Below are 26,505 nucleotides of genomic sequence, written 5' to 3' on the forward strand. Positions count from 1 at the left end.
CATGGCCTGGCGGGCCTGACCTCCACCCCTGTTGCACTGTCCTTGTTTTCACTGCCCAGATTATGGATCCTGGAGGGACCCCGCAGTCACACCCTGGGGGCAGGTCCCACGTCTTCAGTCTGGGGCCCTGGGCCTTCCCCATCATTGGCTCCATCGTCCCCCCACCCCAGGCTGCCTCTATCGGGCCAGGAAGCCAGGCCTCCCCCAGCTCTCCCTGAGGCTCACCCCTAACGTGGGGATGGTTCCTGGCTACTCAGCTCAGCCGAGAGCTGTAGCGGCATCGGAGGTGACAGCACAGGGGGTGTTCAGTGAGGTGGGTGTGACTTGTGTGGTTGACGTGTCCTTGAGGGGTCGGTGACATCAGTGTCCCCGCCACCCATGCTGGGCAGTGCCCGGTACCCCCGTCTGGCCTGACTTCCTGTGCCAGGGTGCAGGGCAGCTGTTCTTCCCCAGGAGCCCATGGCCCCCCTGGGCTGCTCACCTCTCCTCTTCCTCCCTGGATGCCTGTTTTTCTCCACCTCTTTTCTTGAGGGACCTGTAGCTGCCCTAGGTGTATTGGTATCCAAAGGCCAGCGTTGCCCTTCCTGTGCACCTGGTCTGGGGAGGTGGCATTCTTGGGGCAGACTCGCTCCAGATTCTCTGTTCTGGGGGGGAAAAAAGAGCCTGGGACTGCAACTCAAAACAGTTGGAGCCTAAACTCTGTCGCTCTGTACCCTTTGTCTCTCGCATCCAGACCCCTCACCTCTCTCAACCTTCTCTTCCTGTCCTGGGGAAGGAGCCCGCTCTGCCCTCCCCCTGCTGCCCTGTGCCCTCCCCCAGCCGCCCTATAGAACCGACCCAGAGATTGACTCTGGGAGCTGATACTTTGAAAGTATTTTTTAAGTATAAACTAATATTCACAAAAATGTGGTAGTTGAACAAACATTTACAGTCGATTCTGCTATAACGTGACACGTGTGTTCCTAAAACTTACCCTGCTACACAAAATTGCTCAAAAACTTCATCGGTGACGGTACAAAGGAGGGAAGAACCCGATGAAAATGGTAGCACAGTTTCACATGTGTCCAGTGATTGAGAAATAGACAGAGACCACAGTGAACACAGCACTAGGCCTGGCCTAGCCTGGGAGGTGCGTGTGGCTGTAGGTGGGGTGGACACCGGAAGGGGGCAGCGGGGCGGGCCGCCTGGGAGGGGGCAGGGGTGGTGCAGGTGGGCCGGGCGCCAACGAGGGTCCAGGGCGCTCCCGACCCACCCCCACCGTGCTCAGCCGCTTCTCCAGCCGGGGTCTGCCTCCTGCAGGCCAGCCCCTCCCAGCCCCTCCCAGTGTTGGAACGCCTGCACCTCCGGGACACACAGCAGAGCTAGCCCACCCGCCCACCGCCCACCGCCCACCGCCGGCTGTGCAGGGCAGGCATCTGTCCTCATCCGTCACGTTTGTTTCCCAGTAAACGTCTGTCCTTACCTGGTGTGGGGCCTGGGACAAGCAGGCCTTCGGTAAGTCGTCCTCAAATTACCTTATCTTCATTAACGTTTTCTAATAATCCTATTTAAAAGTCATGGTGAAAATGCTGCAAGCTGGGATCTGCAGGCTCCCTCCTTCCGGAAGGGGAGTCCTAGCTGGGGAAGGTTGAGGAGTGCGCCCGGGAGGGCAGGTCGAGTCCAGGCAGGCGTGTCTGACTCTGCCCTGAGCCCCACCCTCCGTCCTGTCACCGTCCCCTCATGTCTGGTCGGGGTGTCTGGGAGCATGTGCCTGTCTGCATGTGTGGGTGCATGGGCGTGGACACACGGGTCTGCATGAGTGGCGCGTGGGTGCGGGTGCACGTGTGAGTGTGTGTGTTTTCATTCTGGAAAGCCGGTTGTTTAGCGCAGTTAGGCTACTTTTCCCTCGAGACCTCCTGGACCACGAGGCCCAGCAGACGAGGACCAGCCCTGGCCACTGTGATAGTTATTAAACAGCCACGAGATGGGATCTGTATTTACAGACCCAGGGTGTGCTCGGCCTGGAAGGTATTAGATAACATCCATCATCCAACGGAAAACAGTCAAATGCAGGGAGTGTGCTTTGGAGCCAGCGTTCTTTTGGTTAATTTGCCCATAAAGGCCCAGACTGCCCCTCATAAAACGCCGAGGAGGAGGGAAGGACATTCTTCCAGAATTAGCTCCATGGGGTTCCTCACGGCCGCGGGTAGACAGCACGGTTCAGGGCGACTGGAACAAGTGGGTGTGCGCGCTGTACTGGGTGCCGCGGCTGTGGCGGAACGGGATGCATCCTTGGGTCCCTTTCCAGAATTGTGGTGCTTGCTTTGCTGTAGGTCACCTCCAGCACTGCGCTGTGTCTGGAGAATGGGGAGAGGTGGCAATAACGTGCACTTGCGGGACCTGGGGTTTGGGAAGGGGAGTTGGCGGCAGGCTGGGGCGCGGTAAGAGAAGCCCGGCGGGTGCCCTTGGGGGTCTGTGGTGGATCGTGGACCCTCTCCCCAGCGGCCCACTCCCCAGCGTGGCTGAGGCTCCCGGTCTCCAGCCGTAAAGTGGGTGCATGGGGGTAGCGTCAGGTAGCGCGGGCGTCGATGCCTTGTGCCCAGTAGATACCTGGCTTCCCAGGCAGCACCGGGCCAGCCCTGCCCTGTCATCTGTGCGCTTGTGGGCTTTGGGGGTGACAGTGGGGCCCAGAGGGGTCCCACCTTCTCTGGCCTGGGGCTGGACGTCAGCTCCTCGGTTGCGGATGACTGATACCTGCTCCTTAGCTGACCGAGACAACATTCCGTATCGGGTCAGAGTCAAGCGCAAGGCAGGCGTTGAAGGTGGAGGCCCATGAGGGGCTGTCAGCTCTGGCAGGCGCTCCTCCAGCCTGTGTGGGGCGCTCTCCGTGTTCAAGGCCTGCTTTCTGCAAAGCGTGAGGGAATTGGGCCGTTGCTGGCCTTGCCCCTTCCCAGGTTCGTTGACTTCTTCTGGACTAGGAGTTTCAAGCAAGCTTCGTTGTGTTTCAAGGTTTCCCTCCTTAGCGTCCTCCAGCGTCCCGCTGAGGGTGGGCGCGCGGCGCCTCTGAGGAAGAGCAGGAGGCGGGCCCTGGGTTTGCAGAGGCCGCTGGGGGTGGGGGGTGCTGGCCAGGTGGGGCTGTGCAGCTGGGACCGGCAGGTAAACGCGGTGAGGAGGTGGGAGCCAGCCTCAGGTCGGGAGGGGTCGGCAGGCGGGGATTTCAGGGGACGCGTCCTGTCCCTGCACCCCCCGGCGGTGTTCAGAGACCCCGATTCTAGGGCGGGGACCTGGCGTAGCGAACAGCCAGGGCTGGGGGCCCGCTGGAGGGAGAGAAGCCTGCCCGCTCCCAGCCCCTCCCTGTGCCGCTGGGGAGGCTCTGAGGACTACCTGCTTGGGGTGAGGGGCGGGCGGTGGTTTGGCCTCCTTTTGGGACCCCCAGAGCACCGTGTGCACTCACTGCTCTGTGTCCGTCACATGCTCCTCGAGCTGAGAGCGTGAGGCCCAGGACGGGACGGCCTCTGAGTGGCGTGTGGCTGGGGATGGAGCCCCCCCCCCCCCCCTCCGCTAGACCTCACCTCTGCCCTGGGCCTGCACATCCCGGTCAGTGCCAGGCTCTTGCTCTTTGCTGGGCTTCCCTGGGGCTCTGATAAGAAGCTGCCCTAAAGGACCTTCTCCACAGCTTTATGAACGTCTCTAAGATCAGACCCGCTGGTTAGCCTTCGCCAGTGACCTTTATTAACCTCCGGTTAAAGAAACGTTGCTAGTTACAGAAGCATGATTTATTCCCGGAAAGCCGGCCTCGCTGAGCCACCTGAGAGCCCCTGAAGGAGCTGCGCTCCGAATGCACAGCTCTGGGCTGCTCGTGAGATGCACGTACGAGGAGAGCGTTGGTGGCGGGGGCTGTGAACCTGGCTTCCGTGGGGCTTTCCTGGGGAGCGTGGAGTGACTGGGCCACAGAGCCGTCTCATGGCACCGCCCATCAGGAACACTGTGCTCTGCGGGAGCCGCCTGCAACCTTGACTCCATGGCCTGCGGGTGGGCAGACAGGGCCTGTCCCTCCCAGATCCAGCCTCGGGACCGAGCTCCATGCCCGGCCAGCTGCGCAGAGGGCGGGGGCTGCGGAGGGGCGGTGTGCCCTGCTTACGCTCGCTCTGCCCGGGAGACCTTGATGCGTGGGTGCAGTCAGAGGCCTTGAGTTCCAGTTTTGGCTACCAGCCGCGCGGCCTGGGGTGCGTGCTTCCCCTTGGCAAGTGCAGGCCCAGCACGGCGCCCGCCCTGCTTTTCTCATCCCCTCTCAACGCCGTGCCTGCCCTTTACACGGAGACGGGCCTGGCGGCCTCCTTTCCACGTGTCCTCCCGTTTCACTGGAGCAGGCGACTTCGTGCCTGCCTCGGCCCTTTTCATTCTGAGGGAGTGCAGTGAGCTTGAGCGGGGCGGGGGGAGGTGGCCTCCCCCCACAGCACAGGCAGGACCGTTGCAGCCGGGAGCTGAGAAGAACCTTGTCCAAGTCGCCTGGTGGGTTGGCCTGTGCCTGGGACCTCCAGGCCGTCTCTGCTGCTGCACCGTATTCACGATCTTTGGGACTAACAGCTCAGTATGTGCGCCCGTCTCTTTTGGGATCTCGTCTTGTGTTTTGAAAATACCATTCCCAGTGTGTTTGTGGCACTCTCCCTCCTTCCAGCACAGGCGCAGGTGGCTTCTCTTGGCCACCTCGGCCCCATGGGGCCAAACCTGGACCGTGGTGCCTGGGGCCAGAGTGTGTGCGTTCGGATGGGTGCCGCGGTCACTGCCTCATGCGTCCTGGCCGCGGTCTTAGTCGGTCTACGGCTCGCTCTCGCCGTTGGAGAAAACGAGGTGGTGGTGGCACCCCTAGAACGGTGCCTGTGGTTGCGGTCCCTGCTCTGTGAGCACTGCCGTGATGCTGCGGTTTGTGTCACTTCGGGCCTGTCCCCACTGGCCCTCCCTGTTCGGCCCATGTGTCTGGCTTTGGACACGTCCTCCTTCCACCCCCTGCCAGACTGTGGGCAGCGACTGCCCCGTGGGCCCCGCGCTCTCAGAGAGGTGTGCTGGCCACCCAGCTGTGCCCAAGCCCTTGCTCGGCCCCAAAGCCGCCAGCCGCCAGCTGCAGAAGGAGGTGTGCGGTGTCTTCCAGTGACAGGTCCCCCTTGGCCTTTTCCTCACTGGTTCAAAGCAGGAATGAGTCAGATGTGCCCACCCCAGAGCTCCCTGGGGCCTGGCAGGAGGCCTGGGGCAGTGCTGATCCCCACCACCACCACCCACACCCCCACCCCCACCACCACCACCACCCACATCCCCCACATCCCCCACACCCCCACCCCACCCCCCACCCCGGCCCACCCTGGCCCGCCCCGCCCTTTAAGGAAGAGGCAGGGAGACCTGCAGGGTTGTCGCCAGGGTCGGCTGCGACTGGGGATGGGAGCCCAACCAGCGCCCCCCCCCACACCCCTCCCCAGCTGGCAGGGCCCTGTGTGTCTGCCCAGGCTTCGCTCCGCGGACCATCCCCAGATTCCAGGTGACAGTCATGGCACAGCCGTTTGTGGGCCAGGTACCCAAATGTCCCTTTCCCATACTGGCCCTCTGGCGGGACCGCCTTCTGAGGAGGACCTGGGAGAACTGTCAGAGCAGATTGCTGCCTGGATTTTCAGAGGATTAAAGTTAATTAAAGAGCTCTTCCTTGCTTTCATCTCCTTGTATCTGCCAGCTATTTACATGCTAATGCAGGCCCTGCCACTGAGGAGGAGAAAGGTGTCAGCTCCAGGCATGCAAGAAAACAGCAGGGAAATGAGATGAGCACTAGTTTATATATTTATATTGTGTCCCTATGGATTGTGAGAGGTGTGCGCGTTCAGACACGTTTGGAAGTCAGTGACATAGTCTTTTTTTTTTTTTTTTTTTATTTCCTGAAGGGTCTATGTGGTTGACTTGAGTTTTCTCCGTTAAGGCTACATCTTACACTGCATAATTGAATACGTTACGCATGGTAATACCTTTGCATAAGCAATTTTATAAATAAAGAGAATGCAAAACGTAGAGACCAAACTTTGTAAGCACAGGGCTGTATCCCCTGGAAGCCTGTCTTCTTGGTAAAGGTAGCCTTCGGCTCAGGGGTCAGCTGGTGGCTGTGTCCTCTGCCTGTTAATACCACTGTGTTTTTGGTTGTTTTGGGGTTTTTTTTGGCTGCACCGCACGGCACGCAGGATCTTAGTTCCCTGACCAGGTATCGAACCCGTTCCCCCCTGCAGTGGAAGCGTGGAGTCTTAACCACTGGACCGCCAGGGAAGTCCCAATACCACTGTTCGGAAGAAGAAAAGGCAGACTGCAGACAGAGGGGCTTGCTAAGTGTTTGTTGGGTAAATGAAGCGCATTGATGCCATCACGGGATGTAGTTTACCTGCAGTGGATGTTAGGTGTGTGTGTGGCAGGGCATCTTTTTCTCTGGGCAATAGAGACAGCGCCCGACAACCTTGCCAGGGGGTTCTTCCTGACCTCTGGGTGCGCAGGCCTCGCTGGAACAGAACTGGATCCACATGGGGAGCTTTGGTGGCAGGTGGGCCTGGGAGGGTGGGCACCAGAGTGATTTTCTCCTTCAGCCTCCCCCCCTGCCCCCTGTGGGCCACATTGGTGATAGTTGGTGACTTTGCAACTTGGAAGTAATACCCTTCTGCTGCGGTCCTGCCTTCCTTGGGCAGAGACGGTTTAGTGACCTGAATCAGATGCCTTCAACGCCCTTCCTCACCTGGTTCAGTTCTGCACGTGCTGAGTGTCACCGGTGAGCCAGGAGCAGCGCTAGACACCTGTTGTTCCTAAACTGCACCGCTTCGGGTGCCGTCCGCTGAGGCACCCAGCACCTCCGCGGTGCCCGTTACTTGCTGAATGAGTGACTTTAAAGAACAACTAAGACTTCTGTTTCCAGGAAGATGGAGTAGACTCAGTTTTTCCCATTTCTTTTGCTAAGTACAACTAAAACCCTGGATATTGTTTATAAAACAAACATAGAAGACTCAGAAGGGTGGAGGCTGGGGACCTCGGGACCCGAGGAGCAACGCGTGATGAGTTCTCGGCCTTTGCTGTTTCCTCTTGTCCCAGACGCGGAGCTGGAGAGGTCTGGCAGCCAGGACTGCCAAAGGGTGCAGACAGCAAAGCCAGCTGCCCCTGCCCAGCCAGAGCGCTGGGAGATGGGACGCTTTACATAAGAATTGGAAACACAGTAACTGGAATAAAAATGTCACGGATGAGTCAGTGGTAGAATGGAGGGAACAGAGGAAAGAATCAGCCAGCTCGGAGATGGAGCAATAGAAATGACCCAGTCCGAGCGGCAGAGAGAAGCCCTGGAAGAGAGGAAACGGGCCTCCAGGGAGAGCTCGACCTTCCTGCCACCAGAGTCCCCGGAGGAGGGGAGGGCACCCTCCGGGCAGCTGTAGTTAATCTGAGGGGGTGGTTGAGTCCGAAGAGCCAGCTCTTTGTTTTGGTTTCTAGTATGGGGGGCAGCATTCCAAGGAGGTGGGACTAATAACAGTAGTCAGCAGCTGAAATTAAACCCTGATGTTGTGGGGTTTCCGTAAATGATCTTATTTCGTCCCCCAAATAACCTGTGATACAAGACTTCGTCTCTTTTATGGTTGAGAAAATGAGGCTCAGAGAGGCTTGATCCCTTACAGCCCGCACAGGCAGCCGAGCTGAGGCCTGCAGTCTGGGTGATCTGACCTCAACGGGGAGGCTCCTGTCTGGTGCCCTGGCGGATGGATGCAGTGGCCGGGAGGCTGGCACGGGGCCTGGGGCAAGGTCGGTAGCTGATGGCCTTTGTTGAATGAGTGAGTGAAAAGGCTGGGCTGGGGTGTGAGCTCTTTGGTGCTCCGTGTCCTGCGGTGGCATCAGCAGGTATGCGGAGACCCAGACGCGCAGGAGCACTTGGATGAGCTGTGCGGAGGTGCGGACCCGCGACACTGCTCTTGCCCTTAGGGGCCCCGGGCGCACTGGGGCATCGGGCCTGTGCACACGGGCCCAGGAATGAGTTACCCTGTCGGATGTCCTCTACAGAGGAGACACCGCCCTGTCCGTGCCGCTCCCCCCGCCGCGCCCCCCCCCCCCCGCCCCCCCCCCCCCCCCCCCCCCCCCCCCCCCCCCCCCGTGTGCAGCCCTGGGCGCTCTCCTCCTCGGCCCTGTTCACGTCCCACCCCTGCCGAGGCCCCGCCCCCCGCGTCCACCGTGTCGCCCCCCCAGGCTGAGTTCTTGGAGAACGGGACAGTCTCTTCACTCGACTGGCATCTCACAGACTCGCCTGACGCTGGCTGGGCCTCCACCACCCTGGACTTGAATCCAGAGTGACGCTGGCTCGAGTTTCCACCTAGGACGTGAGGCCTCGTTGAGGACGCTGCCCCGTGGGTTCGTGCTTGTGCTCTGAGCCCTGGTCTGGAATTCCGGGCCTGTCAGCAGAGCCGCGCTCTGAGGACGACCTGGCAGAGGGAGCTGGCCCCTGAGCTCTGGGCAGCTGCCCGTGGGGCTGGGGCAGCAACCCCGGTCTGGCGCTTGACCTTCACGTTGAGGAAGCTCTTGCTTTTAATTTAGCGAGAGCTGTTTGGGCGTTGCCCGTGCCCCTGGGACTCGGAGTTTGGTGAGCGGCAGAGACCGGATGGCTGCCCACGAGCAGCAGGTGCTGGAGCCCAGGGCTGTGCGGGGCTTTGATTCACGCGATGAGGTGTTTCAGTCTGCGTGCGCCCCGCCCCCCGCCCCCCGCCGGTCAGTGTGATGATGTGGCGCTTGGGCTCTGCCTTCCCGCAGCCCTGGGCTCAGAGCTTCACTCCGTCCCTGGTGCCTGGTGACCAGGGGAAGTTCTTCAACTCAGCGAGCCTGGGTCCTCTTCTGAGAGCGGGGCCAGCCCCTGCCTCTGTGGTTGTTCTGAAGACGCGACGTTTCATCCACTCAGTTCTCCCTTGAACAGGAGTTTACTGAGTGCCGGTTGCGTCCCAGGCTGTGCCGGGGGCTGAGTATCCAGCAGAGAAGGACGGGCCGGGTGAGCCAGTGTGGGAAGCGCCTGGTACGATCGCAGCCCCACACGTGGCGGTGAGCTTGCTTGAGCCCCCAGCTGCCTGTGTCCCCACCCCCAGTGAAGAAAGCCGCTGAGGCTCCGAGGCTTTGTAAGGTGTGAGCGGCCACGCCAGGCCCGTCTGACTCAGCTCCTGTGCTGCAGGCAGGGCGGCTGAGGCGTGCAGCGGGGCTGGCGTGGCCACGCGGCAGCCTGGCCCTCCGTCTCCTGCTCTTCCGCTCTGTCCTGGCCCGCAAATCATGCTTAGCGCACGGCCGTGCCGTGCCAGCAGTCGTGCCCTCGTCTGTGGTCCCCACCTCTGTGTGGTGTGACGTACTGCATGGACTGGGGGGTCACGGCCCCCTCCCTGGTGAGCACCCGATAGGAGGATGGCGCTGGCGGCCCTGGCCCCTTCCTCCCTCGAGAGTTGCCCTGGAGCGCTGGCTCCCGAAGGCGGCGCCCAAGCTGTCGGCACGTCCGGGTGAGGACCTGCTGCAGGAAGCTCAGTGCTGGTCACGGCGATGCTGGTGACACATCATACAGTGAACGTAAATGAAATGGAATTTGTAATAGAGCAGTGTGAAATCTAAGTAAAATTGCTCAGGGAAATCTCGATTGGTTCCCACTCCTGCCTACAATAGGTGTTGTAGAGCTTTTTATCAGGAGGTTGAAGTTGCAGGAACACGGCTGCTGGTGAGAAATACAGAGAAACACAGATGAGCTGCAGCTCATCTCTTCCACCCTCCGCGGGCTGGTGTAGGCAGTTGGGGGATGGGGGGATGCCCTGACAGTGACTCAGACCTCAGATGGCTATGCCCAGTGCGTGGAGTGCGGGGCAGTGAGACAGGACCTCGGCCCTTCCCTGTGCGGGGGCCGGCAGGGCAGGACTTGACTTGGTAGGTGCCTCCGGGGCGGACGCAAGCGGAACCCTGGGCACGGGAGCTGCCTTTCGGGTTGGCCGGCCCTCTCCTCCACGGACCTGCTCTGCATCTGATGGCCTGGGCAGACCAGAGCTCCATAAACGATAAGACCATTGCAGAAGGAGGCTGACAGACACAGGGAGTGACACATGGAGAGGAGCGGGGGGCGGGGGGGACGACACGCGCTATCATCCCGTGTTGAGCAGGCGGGCTCGGGGAGCAGCCGCTGAGAGCCCAGGTCGTGGCCGTTTACACGGTGCAGGGCCTGCTTGTTCCTGCTGACCCGCGAGCAGAGCAGTGAGGACGTGACAATCAGGGCTTATTACAGCGAACCAGCTCACTAGGGAAGAACTTCTCATGTCCTCAGTTTGCTGTGACCAGGGCGATGTCTGATTTGTTCTGGGAGCATTTTCATCGAGCACAGGTTAATAGTTTTCACCACTTTTAAAGGGGTTACGCTGCCTTTTGTGGAAGCTCTGGCTCCTCCAGAACCGTCGCCCAAGACCGTCCTGGAGAGGCCTGTTCGTCGGGGTCTCATTGGCACGAGAAGTGGCTGCACATGAGCCTTCGCTCCTTAGGAAGAAGCCAAGCAAGACACGTGTTCGGGGACACTTTATTCAGGTTTCTCCAGGAAGTTAATAGAATTGCATTCTGTTAAAATTACCCTCTAACTCACTCATCATCCACTGAACTGGCCTTTTTATACCCAATGTACGGGAGTTACTGAGCTTTGACTACTTTGAAGACTTTTGTCGCAAGAGCCCCTTTTCCTCCACCCTGGGTTTGGACCACATCTCCCTGCTGCCTCTTGTGCACTGGCCTCGGTACGTAGCCTCTGCTGTGCAGGGGCCAGGTAGGGCCGCGCTGACGGGCTGCCTCCCTCTGCCCTGCTGTTTCTGGACCCTCTCTCCTGGCCTCGCTGGCCTGGAGGGTCAGGATCGGGGTCACTGGCTTCTGTTGCGCCCCCAGGAGAATTCTAGGGCAAACACTGTCTGGAAGACCTCAGGCCTCAGGAGCTGAGTTTTCTCGGGAGGAGGAGCTGGGCACTTTGGGTGAGAAACGACAGCTTTCTCCCCCAGCTCAGTGTGGCCTGGGGGTCAGCCCTGCTGCTTCTCCTCCATGGAGGTTTCGGTCTGTCCCTGCTCCGTCCCCTCCCGTCCCCTCTCTCTGCATTATAATCACAACTCCGGTGCTAATCTCTTCTCTCCAGGCGGCTCCCTTCTGTTCCAGGCCACCTGTGTGACATTCAGGTCTCCCTGGGACCGCCCCGCCGTCTTCCCCTCCTGGTCCTCTTTCACTACTGATGTGGCTCCCTGGGATCTGTGCTGGAAGTCTGGGTCACCCGTGGCCCGCCCTCTGCTGCCACGCTGCCCGCCAGGTGTGCGACTCCTTCGGCCTCCCCGTGAGTCCTTCCTGCTCTCGGCAGGGGTGGGAGAGGGAGCTGGTCTTCAGGCAGAATGTTTTTTCCGAGAAGCTGTTTACTGTAAGTGTGACTGTACAGCTATAGCCGTGCTTCTGAAACTACAGAATATCTTCTTTTTAACACTTACTTCTGTCAGCTCTTTATCAGTGTGTAGCGTTCCTGCGGAAGACGGTTTCACTGGGCTTTGAGCTTTCTGTGCGTGGAATCGTGCAGCGTGTGATCTTCTGTGCTCGTTTCTGTCGCTCGGAATCCTGCTGCTGGGCACGCTTCTTTCATTCGTCTTTGGGTCACGTGCACACGCATGAGCTCTGTCTCTGCACCCCTGGGAGGGTCCATTGTGTGCTCACCTGTGCGGTTTGTGTCAGTTCGCCAAGGTGGCTGTGACGGTTACACACTTGCTGGCAGGGCACGGGCATTCCTGTTGCTTCAAAGCCTTGCTCACACTTTGCATGGTTGTTCCTTTAAAGTCCTGCCATTCCAGGGAGGGTCAGCTACCTCCTTGTGTTTTTTGCACTTTGCATCTCCCAGGGTATGGATGAGGTTGAACACCTCTTCACATGTTCATCGGCCATTTGGAGGTCTGCTTTGGTGAAGCCCCTTTCAAGTTCACTGCCTCTTCTTTCCTTCTGCCTTTTCCTTCCTGATTTGTAAGAATTCTTTGTATATTCTGGATCCTAGCCTTTTGTCCAGTATTTGTTCTGCAAATATTTTCTCCCAGCTTTTCACTCTGAGTTCTTGATTTTAATGAGACCTACTCTATCCACGTGAAAGTTCCTTTATGGTTATTAGTTTTTGTGTATTCACTGTTTAAGAAAGCTTTGCTTGCCCCAAGACACTGATGTATCTTTTAATAACGTTTCCTTTAACGTCTTGCTACTTCACACTTAACTTCACAGCACAGAGGTTTATTGTGTTTGGCAAGCTTCGTTTTCTCCCCATATGGACGTTCAGTTGACTCGACACCATTTATTGAAAAGATGGCCCTTTCCTGCTGCTCCTGAGCGCTGCTTACATGAAACTAAGTGTGCCTCTGTGCATTGGGCCGTTTCTGCACTCAGTGTTGGGCTTCCCTCTCCTTTCGCTGGAACCACACTGCCGTAGTTACTGAGCCTCGCTCTCTGATAGGGAGGCCGCCCCCGCCCTTGTCATCCGACTGCCGGGGCTGATCACCACCCTCTGCATTTTCCTGTCAAGTGTCAGTTTCCGCCAGTAAACCTGCCGAGACTTTACGGGGAGTATGGTGATCAGATAGCATCTCTGTAACGTTAAGTTTTCAGATCCATGAACATCTTTATTTGCTTCCACGTTTTTAGGTCATTAATTTCTCTCAGTAATGTTTTTAAAGTTTTCTAGGTAGACATCTTATCTCATAGGGTTTTTTTTTTTAAATGATGATATTATAAATGGCATCTTTGCCAGGATTTCTTTTTCTAACTCTTTTTGCTGGCATGTACAAATGTAATTGAACTTTGAATTTTGACTTTGATCCAGCAACATTACTAAGTTTACTTATTTTAATAATTTATTTGCAAGTTTTAATGGATTTTCTGTGTTCACAGTTGTGTCAGCTACTAATAATAGTTTTTCAGTTCTTTCTGATCTTCATACCGTTATGTCTTTTCTTGCCTTATTCTACGACTTAGATTCCCCAGTACTGTTTTAAACAGAAGTGTCACTAGCTTTGCTTCCTTTCAGTCCTCCACTGTCATAGATGATGACTGTCTGCGGGAATCGATCAGATCAGAGAGCCCCTTCCGTTCCTCATTTGCTGTGAGGGTTTTTTCGTTTTGTTGTTTTAATCATGAATAGCTGTTGGATTTTGATGAAATGCTTTTACTGCATACATTGAGATGATCATGATTTTCTTTTTTATTCTGTTAATTTGGAGAATTTAATTAATTGATTTCCAGATGTTAAAGCAAACTGCATTCCAGGAATAAACAGACTTGTCTGTGGATTATCCCTTGTAAGTAATGCTTTATTTGGTTTGCTAATAAGCAGTTCAGGGATTTTTGCATCAGTGTTTATGAGAGATCTTGACAATTTTTATTTCTTATAAAGTCCTTATCAGGTTTTGGTGTCATGGTTGTTCTGACTTTATAAAATGAGTTAGGAAATTCTCTTTTCCCTTCTTTGTAATAATTTGCGTAAGATTGGTGGTATTTCTTCCTTAAAAGTTTGGTAGAATTCGCCAATAAAGGCATCTAGACCTGGAGTTTTTGTGTTGGGAAGATTCTATATTGGGGCTTTCTTTTCTTTTAAAGACTTTGAAACTATTCAGATTTTCTTTTTCTTCTTGATTCAGTTATGATAAGCTTTGTGGGTTTTTTAATGAATTGATTTATTTTTTATTTTTGCCCGTGTTGGGTCTTCGTTGCTGTGCACGGGCTTTCTCTAGTTGCGGTGAGTAGGGGCTAGCTACTCTTCGTTGTGGTGCGCAGGCTTCTCGTTGTTGTGGCTTCTCTTGTTGCAGAGCCGGGCTCCAGGCGCACGGGCTTCAGTAGTCGTGGCACGTGGGCTCAGTAGTTGTGGCTCACGGGCTTCTAGAGTGCAGGCTCAGTAGTTGTGGTGCACGGGCTTCGTTGTTCCACGGCATGTGGGATGTTCCCAGGCCAGGGATCGAACCCATGTCCCCTGCATTGGCAGGCAGATTCTTAACCACTGTGCCACCAGGGAAGCCCTAAGCTTTGTTTTTTAAAAGATTGTCTATTTTATCTTTTTTTTTTTTTTTTTTTTTGCTATACGCGGGCCTCTCACTGTTGTGGCCTCTCCCGTTGCGGAGCACAGGCTCCGGACACGCAGGCTCAGCGGCCATGGCTCAAGGGCCCAGCCACTCCGCGGCACGTGGGATCTTCCCGGACCAGGGCACGAACCCGTGTCCCCTGCATCGGCAGGCGGACTCTCAACCACTGCGCCACCAGCGAAGCCCTATTTTATCATTTTATCTAAAGTTTTAAATTCATGTGAAGTTTAGTATATCTTGTTAGATTTTAAAATATTTTTAATGGTCTGTGGTTATGTCTTTTTCAGTCTCATTATTTGGTTATTTAATCTCTCTCTTGATCTGTCTCATCAAGGGTTCATCAATTAATCACTTGAATGAGCCAAGTTTTGGTTTATTGATTCTATACTGTATGTATTCTATTTCATTAATTTCTATTTTTATACTTACTATTACCTTTCTTTGGTTTAATTTGTTTTTCTTGTTCTGACTTTTTGAGTTGTATATGCAGATGGTTGGTTTTAACCTTCTCTTCTCGTGTATGCATTTAAGGCTGTAAATTTAGATGCGTAGTTTAGTGTTGATATACTGTATTTTTCTTATTTAGTTCAAAATATTTATCAATTTCCATTGTGACTTTGCTTTTATACATATTTGTTACCACCTGCATAAACGTCCATGAGATCATTTTTCTTCTGTCTGTACTAATACCCTCTAGTACTTCCCTTGGTGTGATGTGTGCTGAGGAATTGTCTTAGTTTTTCTTGGCTTGAAAATGTATTTACTAAACTTATTTTTGGAGGATTTTTTTTTGCTGAGTGTAGAGTTCTAGGTTGGCAGCCTTCCACCTGCACCCTTTGAGGGTTCCTTCCACTGTCTTTTGACTTCCATAGACTCTTTTCAGAAATGTGCTGTCATCTGACTCGGGCAGCTGATTTGTTCTCCCTCGACTCCAGTTCCTTTTATTGTTTTTTTGCTTGTTGCTTGTTTTTTTGGGGGGGGGGGGGGCACAGAGGGTTATGTTAATGTCCATATTATAGAATATTTTTTAATTAGTAAACTTTGCATTTGGAAGAGTTTATGGAAAAACCAAGAAGGTGGTATAGAGCTCCCATCTTATTTCGCCCACCCCACAGTTTTGCCTAATATTAACATCCTGCATTAGTGTGGTATGAAGGTCACAGTTAATGAACCAATATCGATACATTATCATTAATTAAAGTGCATCAGTTACATTAAGGTTTACTCTTTGTATTGTAGAGTTCTTTGGGTTTTGACAAATGCATGACGTCACGTATCCACCATTACAGTATCATACACAGAAATGTATGTATGACTGCTTCTATTTTCTGGAAGAGATTAAGCAATTTCTTGCTTAAATATTTGGTAGAATTCACCAGGGAAACCATATGGGTCTGGTGCTTTCTTTTTAGGAAGGTTATTAAGTATTAATTTGATTTCTTTCATAGACACAGGCCTACTCAGATTTTCTATTTCTCCTCTTGTGAATTTTGATAGTTTGCATCTTTCAAGGTATTGGTCCACTTCATCTAAGTTTTAAAATTTCTGGGTATAGCATTGTTGATAATGCTGCTTTATTCTTTTTTACATCCATGGGACTAAGAGTGATAAACCCCCTCTCATTTCTGATACTAGGAATTTGTGTCTTCTCTCTTTTTTTCTTGGTCAGCCTGCTTAGAGGTTTATCATTTTTGCTACTTTTTCAAAGAACATGTGTTTGGTTTTGTTTGTTTTCTCAGTTGATTTCCTGTTTCCAGTTTCATTGATGTTTTTGTTCTTATTTTTATTATGATTTTCTTCTGCTTGCTTAAGGTTTATATTGCTCTTCTTTTAAGTTTCCTAAGATGGAAGCTTAGATGATTGATTTTAGATTTTCTTTTCTAAATATGAATTTAAGGTTATAAATTTCCCTCTAAGTGCTGCTTTTCCTGCATCCCACAAATCTTGATAAGATGTGTTTTCATTTTCATTCTGTTAAAAATATTGTTAAATTTCTCTTAAGACTTCTTCTTTGATTTGTGTGTTATTTAGAAGTGTTGTTTAATCTCCACCTATTTTGGGACTGTCTAGCCATCTTTCTGTTACCAGTTTCTAGTTTAATTCCAATATGCTCCGAGAGCTTACCTTGCTTGATCTGTGTTCTTTGAAATGTGTTGAGATGTGTCTTGTGTCCTAGAATGTGGTCTATCTTGGTGAATGTTCGTGTGACTTGAGAACAATGTGTATCTTGCTGTTGTTGGATGAAGTATTTTATCAGTGTCAGTTAGGCCCAGTTAGTTGATTGATGGTGCTGTTTGGTTCAACTGTGTCCTCCCTGATTTCCTGCCTGCTGGATCTGTCAGTTACTGATAGAGGGCTGTGGAGGTCTCCAGCTGTGCCAGGTGGATACACCTCTTTCTCCTTGCAGTTCTGTCAGTTTTGCCTCATGTAATTTGACCCCCTGTTGTTAGGCACATATGTGTTAAGCATTATGTCTTCCTGGGAGTATTGACCCCTTTATCCTTGTGTAATGCCCCTTTATCCCTGATAGCTTTCTTTGTCCTGAGGTCTGCTGTGCCTGAGATTACTAAGGACTGCCGCCTTCTTTCTTTTGATTGAGGTTAGCATGGCATACCTTTATCCCTTAACTTTTAAGTCTGTCTGTGTTTTTATATTTAATGTGGGTATTTTATAGACAACATAACGGGATGTTGTTTTTTAAACTGTTGTGACAGTATCTTTTAATTGGCGTGTTTAGATCATTCACACGTGATGTCATAGCTGGTGTCGCTTGTTCAGTATCTCTGGGGTCTGTTGCTGTTTTCTGTTTGGACACTTGTTCGTTGTTTCTTTTTTATCTTCCCCTCTTGATCTGCCTTGTTTGGTGTTAACTGAGCATTTTATATGATTTCAGTTCTTCTCTCTTAGCTCATGAATTATACTTCCTAAATAATTCTTTTTAATGACTGCCCTGGAGTTTGAAATACACATTTCAAAGTAAGTGCACTTTGAAATCACACTGTACCATTTCACAGTTTAGTGCAGTCACCTCATGACGGTCTTCCCAAGTCCTCCCTCGTGGCCTGTAGAGTAGCGCTGTCCTTCGTTGCACGCACGCAGGTGCTGCAGGCACTCAGTGCATCATTGCTGCTGTTGCTTTGAGCGGTTATCCATTAGATCAATTATGACTAAGAAAAGTAAAAGATTCTGTTTTACCTTCAATTATTCCTTCTCTGAATCTCTTCCTTTCTTTATGTAGATCTGACTTTATGGCCTCTATCATTTTGCTTCTCTGTCAAGAGCGCCTTTTAATATTTTTTAGGGCAGGTGCACCAGCAACAAACGCCCCTCTCTCTTTGTTTTTTCTTTTTTGGTCTGAGGAAATCTTTATTTTTTACTCTTGAAGGGTAATTTCACTAGATACAGAATTCTAGGATGGTGGGTTTTTTCTTTCAACACTTATAATATTTCCCTACATTCTCATCTCACTTGCATGGTTTCTGGCATCTTTTGGATTTCTCTGTCCTTGATTTTCTGAAGTTTGAATATGATATGATATGCTCTGGTGTGGCATGTCGCCTCCGGCCGCTGTCCTGTCGGCGCTGGGCAGCACCCGAGGAAGCAGGGCCTCTGACCCTGCGAACCTGCAGCCGTCGGCTGGAGTTCACGTCTCCCAGCGCAGGGAGGCGAAGGCGGCCCAGGGAGCCCTGGCAGCCCAGGTCCCCGCCCCGCTCAGGGTCTCGGGCAGGGGCTCGTGTCTGTAGTGCGGGGGCTTTGGGTCCGGCTCATCCCGCGGCATCGGGGTGGGAAGGGTGCAGGTGGAGGCAGACGGAGGAGAAGCATCTCGAGTGCCAGCCCTCAGCCCTGCCAGTGTGCAGGCTGCGTGCAGCTCACGGTCTTCTGGACGTGGCGCCTTTTCCCATGTCCTTTCTCCTTTCTTCAACCTCTTCTCTCCTGATAATCTGACGTTCAGAGCACCTGTTGGGGAAATTACAGGCCATGTCCTGGTCCAGTGTTGGGGCAGAAATGCCAGTGTCCCCGGGCATCATGTCCTTGACTTGACCTGTGGGGCTGCAGAGGTGGGGCCCGGGTCCCCAGAACCAGCCAGGGTCAAGGGGCAGCAGTGGAGGCCCTTCAGGCCTCCTTGCAGGGGGCTGCGCCATGAGCAGAGGTGTCCTGGAGAGGGCGGCAGGATTAGGGGCTGCGACCAGAGGCGTGAGAGTGGAGGGGTAGCCGCAGGGCGGGGCGGGGCCGTGGGTGGACATCGTCTTCCCGGCCAGCGCCGTCAGCCGTCCCTGGGGAGGGGAATGGGCGGGGTGCAGCCCGCTGGGCTCTTGGTCGTCCGGCCTCCAGGAGGCTGCCCAGCCAGGCTGTGGTTCTTCTCTTCCGAGCTGCCCTTGCAGCTCCCCTCCTTCGCGGGGTCCCTTCTTTTCTTCCGGAATTGCTTCCGCGTCAGTGAACACAGAGCGAGAAAGTGAATTCCATCTTTCTCGAGTGCTGTGGGTTTTCCAGAACGTGTCAGGTGGTTTGAGTGCGCCGTTTGCTGGTGTCTGTAGCCTCAGAGGGTGGCCGCCTCTCCTGCCTCTTGTTGTCTTTAGATGGAGTTGAAGTCGCGTCAGTTCCTTCGCCTCCGCAGCCCCTGGGGGTGGCCTCCTTCCCGCGGGAGCCCCGTCGGCTGGTGCCCAGGCAGTGTGGGCGGGAGGGGCACCCCACTCCCGAGCACAGAGCTGCTCTGGGGTTGGTGGGGAGTGTCCCCTGTGGTCTTGATGCCCTTGGATCCCTTTGCTCCGCTGTGCCAGCCCCGTGCTGTCTGTGAGCAGTCTGGTCGTGTTAACAGGAGTGGGAGGCTAGCGGGAAGGCCCCCAGGTCCTGGGGCCTGGTCCCCACGGGTTGCCGTGTGGTAGGAGCACCAGGGTGTGCTGGGACCTCAGACCAGTGGCCGCTGGCCTTGCCCGTGGGCTTCAGCTCTTGTGGTTTCGCCTTCCAGCCGCTCAGAGGGGCAGGCGTGAGGAGGCCACAGCCACACCGGCCATCTTGTCCCAGAGCTGGTCGCCGGCACCGGCTCCTGGTGACCCCAGGCTGGGAGCCCTGCCTGATGCAGTTTTGAAAAGCACACGGGATGACACACGTGACGGCTTGTGGCCTGTAAAGTGCTGTGCCTGTGAGCGAGCTGCCACGCCTGCCTGGGCCCAAGGGTACTGAGACCATCAACTTGGCGGAAGGAAAAGCTGACGTGTTTGGGCCAGTGAGCCTGGGGCGGGATGGGGGGGAGGGAGGAGAGAGGCGGGCATTGGGAGGTGGAGGTGCCAGCTGCGGGCCCATCCTCCCCTCTGCCTGTGGCCCTCACGGCTGTACGAGACCGTCCCTAGCCCTTCTCTCCGCAGGCACCGTTTCGTGCTTATCAAGTAATCTTTGTTCATCTTTCAGCCCCTCCCTCGGGTGGTCATGCCCCCATTTTGCGTGAGAAGGGCAAGTTCAGAGAGGTTAAGTCGCCTGCCCGGGGTTGCACAGCTGGTTTGTGGTGGAGTCAGGATTTGAGCCTGGGTTTGTCCAACCCAGACACACCTGACACTGGGACCCCTCGGTGCTCATCACGGCTCTCAGGGGACCCCAGGAGGTGGAGGCACAGCCCACCTCTGCACTGCCCACTCATTTGGGAAGCGAGCGGCCAGGATTGGGCCCAGCAACGCAGCTCGCGGAGGCCAGCTTCCACCCCCCCGCGCAGCATCCCGCGCAGCAGTTCCACGTTTCTGCCTCCATCCACTGCGTTTCTTTTGGTGACTCCGTGTGAGTGGAGAGGCCATTGGAACGGGACTCTGTAGCTGTTTAGGGTCATGAATTTCATTTTCTTATTAAAACACGACGGTGTTGTGGGATGAGTGGGGTCGGGTAGGGGTGCTAGACTTGTTGAGGGCTCGTGGTGGCAGAAGGGCTGGGTTGGAAGGGCCCCCGTGGAGCCCTGCAGGTGGGCGGAGGGCTGAGCGGTCGGCCAGGAGGGTGAACTGGGCAGCAGCTCTGGCCGGGAGGTGGGGTTGTGACGGTGAAAACACACAGGTATGCCCCCCCTACCACCAGGAGGGCCCGGAACTGGGGCCCCTGACGCTGTGGGTGCCACAGCCCCGGCCTCTGGGCTCACGCACTGGGATCGGCTGGACCTCGTCTCCGATGCGGTTTCCGCCCCCGAGGAGTGGGCTCGAGAATCCCCGGGCGATGCCTGCCTCGCCGGGTGGGGGGGCTTCCGAAGCCAGGGTGCGGTGGGCCTCGGGAGGGGCCGGCCTCTCCGTGTCCTGCGCGCTGTCTGCCCTGGGCGCCAGAGAAGAACTAGATGAAGTGGGGGTGGGAGCAGCAGTGACCGCACCGCTGCCGCTGCCCTTGCAGCCCTGGCGGGCGCCAGACATACCAAAGCCCCGCGTGCCCAGTGCTCTGCTGGGACTTCAGCCACCCCGAGAGGTTTCTTGTGCTTTTCGTTTCACAGCCCTGAGGCTCAGGGAGGGCAGTTATTTTTCCTGAGGTCACACAGCTAGTCTTCGTGAACCAGGGTTGGGGCCCAGCCGGCCGGGGTGCTCGCGCCTTCCTGGGCCCTCGACTGATGCCCCCTCCTCCTCCCTCGTTGGCGCTCCCTTGGGGGTGCCGGCTTCCTTCAGGGTCTGAGCTCTCGCCTGGGCGTCCTCCTTGTGGGCCCCGTGCCTGCCCTGGGCCGTGGCCCTCCTCACCGCAGGCCCTGGGGGGCTGTGGCTCAGCATGCTCGTCCCCAGGGCCCACAGCCCTTCTCTCCCCTGCCCGCTCCCACCCCAAGGCCCAGGCTTACAGCTGTGACGGGCCTGCATCAGGCAGCACCGCGCAGTTACCCAGCGGGGGGCAGGCCCGTCCTCAGTGCCGCAGCGGTGTATGCTCCCACCGCACGCGCTTCCTCAGCCTCTGCGTGGGGCGCGTGCGTGTCTCTCCATCCCTGGGTGCCCGTCAGCATGCTGGGGGCTGCGCAGCGAAGCTCAGCCACACGTGGAGGACCAGCTGGGGTTCAAGGTGCTCATCACCACCGCTGCTGCCTCCCACGAGGGCATGCCGAGTGGAGCGCCCTTCCCCAGAGGTGCCCACCAGGAAGCCCAGACGCTTCCTAAAGCGTCTGGGGCCTCTGCGTCTGCGGCTCCCCCCCCCCCCCCCGGCCCCCCCCGGGGTCTGCCGTGGCCCCCTCACTGTCTGCGCACCCTCTCCAGCGCCCAGGAGCTGCGGGCCTGGTCCTTGGGCCCGTCCTGAGGCCTGCATTTCACCCCTGCCCCCCTTGCCCTACCCCCACGCCCCCTGCCTGCTGAGCCCGCTCTTGCCCAGGGGCAGTGAGAGGAGGATGAAGGAGGGGAGGCAGGCGGGAGCTTTCCAGGGTAGCAGGGTTCTGGGCAGCTTGTTGCTCCCAGCACTCCCGGGAGGCCCCGCACGCCAGCGGGGCTCTTCTGCTGGTGGCCTTAGGGGCCATTATAGACAGAAGCATTGAGAAACGCGCTCTGCCTGCTCCCTTCAGGTGAGCAGGAAGTTGGGGGACTCGGCCTGGTGAAGGTTTATCTCACATGTGTGTGTGCACATGCGTGCACGTGCGTTCTTAGAGCTCCGCCTCTGCGTGTTCTTGCCTCTCCGACTCATTCTCCCGCCTGCCTGGGTTTTCCCATCCTCCTCGTGCCTCCAGAACATTGTTCTCTGTGTCCACGGCTTTGCCTGTTCACCCAGAGCTGTCGGATTCTGGAGTCGTAGGACCCTTTCCTCTGCCTGCGGAGAGGGCTGATCTGAATGAAACCACATGTGCAGAGGCTCTTGCCTCCCTGCTAATAAGCCGTAGCCTTTCAGGAGAGGATTCCCCCCTCCTCCCCCCCACCCGTCACTGGTTTCCCCTTTAGCCTAGAGCTGGCCAGGCCTGGGAGACCTGGGGCTTGAGTTGTAGAAGGAAAGACGGACGGTGATGGCGGTGAGCAGAGCTGTGCGTGGTGAGGTGCGCTAGGCCGCGTGGCCGGCGGGGACGGGCCTGAAGGACGAGAGGGCCAGACGTGTCCCGGGGCAGAAATTTCCAGACTGAGGGGTCAGCAAAGCAGAGGCCTGAGGTGAGGGCAGGCTCAGCATCTTGGAGGGACAGGAAGGCACTTCGGGAATCCGTCCCCAGGGAGCCGAAGGGCTGGGTGGGCCCCTGGAACCTGCGTTCCTAACCAGCCCCACCCAGATAACAAGCTGCGGGGGGGGGGGGGGGGGGGGGGGGGGGGCGGGGCGGGGGGGGGGGTGGAAATGCGTTCCTGTGGACGGAATTGGCAGTATCCGCTGACAGATTAGAGGGAGGTGTCCTTGCTCAGACTCCGTACCCATCCCCTCTGTATCCGCCAGCTTGCGTCCACCTGCACACCCCGCTTCTGCCCCCACCCATTCCCTAGCGCAGCCTTCCCCCGGGCAGGACTCTCAGTGCCCACCTGGGCCTCCCGCCCCTCCTGCAGACGCCTGCTGAGTGCGCACTCGGGCTGCAGGGCTGGGCCCGGGGCTGTAGAGTTTGGCTGCCGCCTGGTTATTGGCTGGCCTGTGCCCATCCTCCCTGTGGGGCTTGGACAAGTGACTTAGCACCTCTGCCCCCGTTTTCTTTCCAGGAAACAGTGGCCTGGACTTGATCTGAGAGGCTTCCAAGCTCTATATGACTTCCTTTCTCCACCGCTTCTCAGCACCACTGAGGCTCTCCACTCCCTTCATGTACATAAAAGAAGAAAGCGTTGGTTTCATCTCTGCCATTCTCAGATTCTGGGTTCTTACTGGGAATATTCCAGAACTTGCAGAGACCACATCGCCTTGGTACTGCCCTGGTCCCCACTCGCAAGCCTGCAGAGCTCTGAGCCGGTCATGGAGGAGGGGCAGGAAGACGGTGACGGGTAGCGAGGGTCTGGAGCTGTGTGTCCTGGCGTCCTCTTGGCACCCTCCCGAGCCAGCCCAGAGGCATTGTAAGGCTGGGCTCTTGAGCTGCCTACGCGGAGCGGCCCCGGCCTTGTCCCCGAGTTGGGCATTGGCGCGAGCTCCGGGTAGACGCCAGGAGCGCCATCCGCGGAGCGTTGGGCGCGTGGGCTGCCGCTCCGCAGGATGTGTGAAGACCCTCTGCCGCCCAGCCAGGCCTGGTCATGCCCCCGTGCTTTCTCCATCTGGTCCTTGAGGCCTGTGTACAGGAGGGTCGGTACGCATCACCCCACACGCTTCGTCTGTCAGGTTGTGTGGGGCTGTCAGGGCCGGCCTGTCAGTCACAGACCGGAGCTCTGAAGCTGGGGCTGGCGGGGTCGGAGCAGGGTCACGGCCGCTGCCTTTGCTGCCAGTCGCGGCCTCCGCTCTCCCGCACCCCGCTGGGCACTGCAGGCTGGGCCTGGGGGTCGAGGGCAACTTCCATCACTGCCCCCTCCCCCGCGTCCTCAGTCCATTTCTCCCTGCACGATGCTGTGACCACGCTCTTCGGGTTGCGCTGATCACGTGACAAGCAAGTGTGCCGGGGCAGATGGGGTTGTGGTGTCCCCAGGGAGAAGCACCCAGGGGAGCCCCGTCCTGTCTGTACCTGGAGGCGTCTGCGCAGCTCCTCAGCTCAGGCTGGGTGCCTGTTTGTTCAGGGATTAGTCCCCACGCTTGTTCAAGTGGAAACGAAGGGCCCTTCACCACAAGTGGAATCTGTCATTAAAAAGTCGTTATCAGATCAAACCAGCCAGTTCTCGCTGCTTCATGACTAAATGGCAAAACGATTTCCTTAAAAGGTACAAACAGCAAACTTTCAATTTTATATCTTCCTCTTTGCTAGCCTGGAGACGTAATAGAAGAGAACCGTAGTGGGAGGCAGCATTTTGGAGATTTATTGGTCAATAAAGGTGACAATTACAGCTTGTTTATGAAAGGAAGCTCCTCCCCGGCCCCTGCGTGGCATCGATGCTCTGGTAATAATAACTGTGTAACCAGCTCGAAACCATAAAAGTCAATGGGAAGATACAGGATTTCAATAAAATTATGACACTCGATAAACCTTCCTGTTGGAAACAAATTTTCCACGGATGTGTGACCCGTTCCAGTTGGATTTGTAACTTTAATTCCTCACTTACTGAATTTTTTGTCATCAACTAATGGCGAGGCCCGTGCTGGGGCGATGGCCCAGCCAGAGGCCCGGGAGTGCAGTAGACCGCTGAACTTGGCGGGTGGGGGCCGATGGGCTCCTGAGGGGGAAGAGGGGACCCTGTGAGCCCCCAGTCTCCACCAGTCTCACCTGAGAAGGAGGGGCCTGGGCAGACTGGGTGGGCAGCATCGGTGCTTGTGGTGGAGCAGCAGTTGGGGCAGGTCTCTGCCCGGGCAGTCGGGCCTCAGTTCACGGAAGCAGCGGCCGAGAGCACGGGGCAGAGTGTCCGAGAACATGCCTCGGAGTCGGTGCTGGTGTGGCTGGCCCTGTGGCTCGCCCGGGACGCGGTGCCCTGGCGGGTGTGTGGGCTGCGAGGGGCGCCGGCCGGGGTGCGGAGCAAGGCTGCACGAGCTTCTCCAGCTGCTGCGCCGGGCATGCCTGCGGGAGGGGCTGCAACCTGGAGTCCAAACGTGGAGGTCTGTTTGCCAGTGTGGATGAGATGGCTGCTGCCACCACGTGAGCCTCGTGGCTCACAGGCCGGCGGCTGGCTGCTTGGTCCAGGAGGGCATCAGTCATCCCGGCCGGCCTGTGAAATGTGCTGATGACCCAGCCCGCTGATCAGGGAGGAGGCTCAGGTGGACGAAAGCGCTGGCCTCGGGTTGCCCGGAGCAGAGCTGGGACCCGGACGTGGTCTCGTGGGAGCCACCTTTGCTTCCTGGGCTGTGCTGGCCCAGGCTAGGCCACTGAGCTCCCCAGTGTGGCCCGCACACCAGCAACGTCGCCTGTTAGAAAGGCAGACTCTCAGGCCCCACCCCAGACCTGCTGAATCTGAAAGGAGGTTTCACAGGACCCGGGAGATGCGCAAGATGGGAGGTTTGAGAAGCCGTGCTCTTGTTAAGCCTGGCTCTCTGCAGGGGACCTGATTTTGTCTAATTGTGCAGCCTGTGTGGGCCTCCTCGGCCGCAGCCGGGAGACATGGGGGCAGGAGGAGGGCAGGTGCCAGCCCTCAGCTCGTGCTGCAGCCTGCTAGGAACGAGGTCTCCTCCCTGCACCCTTGGGGGCTGGATCCAGAAGAGACTGGCCCATGGTTCCAGGCCCACAGTGGGGGAGGGGAGCCTCCTTTCCCCGGCTGCCGGGGCGGCTCCATTCCTGGCCTTGGGGACAGCCTCGGTCTCTGAGGGCCTCCCCTGCTGTTCTCCCTTCGCCAGCATCTCAGGAAGGGGTCTTCCCGTGTGGCTCAGGAGGCGCCGCCCGTCTCTCCCAGGGCTCGTGCCGTTGGCCATCGTTTCCAGTAGGGTACCACTGGGTGGGGACTCCTGTGTGGCTCTAAGGGGTGGTCTCAGCGCTGTGTGGTCCGTGTGCCCCACGAAACCTGAGCTGCATCTTTACGTGGAGGAGGGGTGCCGGGCGTGGCTGGTGCACGGTGACGCCCAGGACCGTGGCCTCTGGCACCCCATGGGCTCGGGGGTGTGGTGGGGAGGAGCTGGCCGAGGCCAGAGCTGGTGCCGCGGGGGGTCCTGGGGCCTCTCAGAGCGCTCTGGGAGGACTCCTCGGCCCTGCTGGACATCTGCCGCCTCGCTGCTTAGAGGGACCTCTCCTTACCCACCGAATCTTCTGCTTAGACCCTCGCTCTGAGTGTTGCTGGGTCAAAGGCCAGGTCAGAAGTCACGGGAGCGGGGTTACTCCAACCCACTTGCCGGCGGACCCCACTGGTGTGTCCCTTGGTCTGTTTGCCGGGACTCAGGAGGTCACACTGACCCAGAACACTGGCTCAGACCTTCTGCCCAGCTGGGGGACACTGCAGACTTGGGGAGGGAGGGGTGCCGACCCCTGATGGAGGCAGCCCCCGCCCTCTGCTGGCCCATGAGTCTCTGGCCACTGCAGGTCAGACGGTGCAGCTCAAGGCTGGGCAGGCAGTGTGGCCCCACCGAGGATGGGCCCCAGGCTCACCGGGCACTGACCAAGCTGGGCTGCGGCTTCAGAGCAGCCACGGCCCGTCTTGGCCTTGGTGGGCTCTGTCGGGCTAAGTGTCCAGCTCGAGCTCTTCAAGGAGCCACCTAGGGGGCCCCACCTGGCAGCCTGCCCCTCGAACTTGACCCCAAGCCCACCACGCTGCTCCTGTCTCCCTCACGCCCCTCGCCCGCGCGGGCCTGACCTCTTGCCCTCTGTGCCCACAGGAGCGGGACGGCATGCGCGCCATCCTGGGGTCCTACGACAGTGAGCTGACCCCGGCCGAGTACTCGCCCCAGCTGACCCGCCGCATGCGTGAGGCCGAGGACATGGTACAGAAGGTGCACGCGCACAGCTCGGAGATGGAGGTGAGTG

The 26,505-nt window shown here is 56.7% G+C and overlaps 1 protein-coding gene across 8 annotated transcripts in view; it reads left to right on the top strand.

The window, feature by feature from the left end:
• The window catches only part of MAD1L1 (mitotic arrest deficient 1 like 1), a 323,294-nt gene that overhangs the window by 163,054 nt on the left and 133,735 nt on the right, over positions 1 to 26,505 (top strand). For all 8 annotated transcript variants that reach the window (XM_029219334.1, XM_029219333.1, XM_029219335.1 and 5 more), the window contains one exon: positions 26,358 to 26,498. In XM_029219334.1, coding sequence (XP_029075167.1) covers positions 26,358 to 26,498 — 141 coding nt within the window. The remainder of the gene's footprint in view (positions 1 to 26,357; positions 26,499 to 26,505) is intronic.

The sequence above is a fragment of the Monodon monoceros genome, unplaced genomic scaffold (assembly GCF_005190385.1).
Source record: "Monodon monoceros isolate NGI ecotype Baffin Bay Population unplaced genomic scaffold, NGI_Narwhal_1 Super_Scaffold_13, whole genome shotgun sequence".
NCBI classification, from domain to species: domain Eukaryota; kingdom Metazoa; phylum Chordata; class Mammalia; order Artiodactyla; family Monodontidae; genus Monodon; species Monodon monoceros.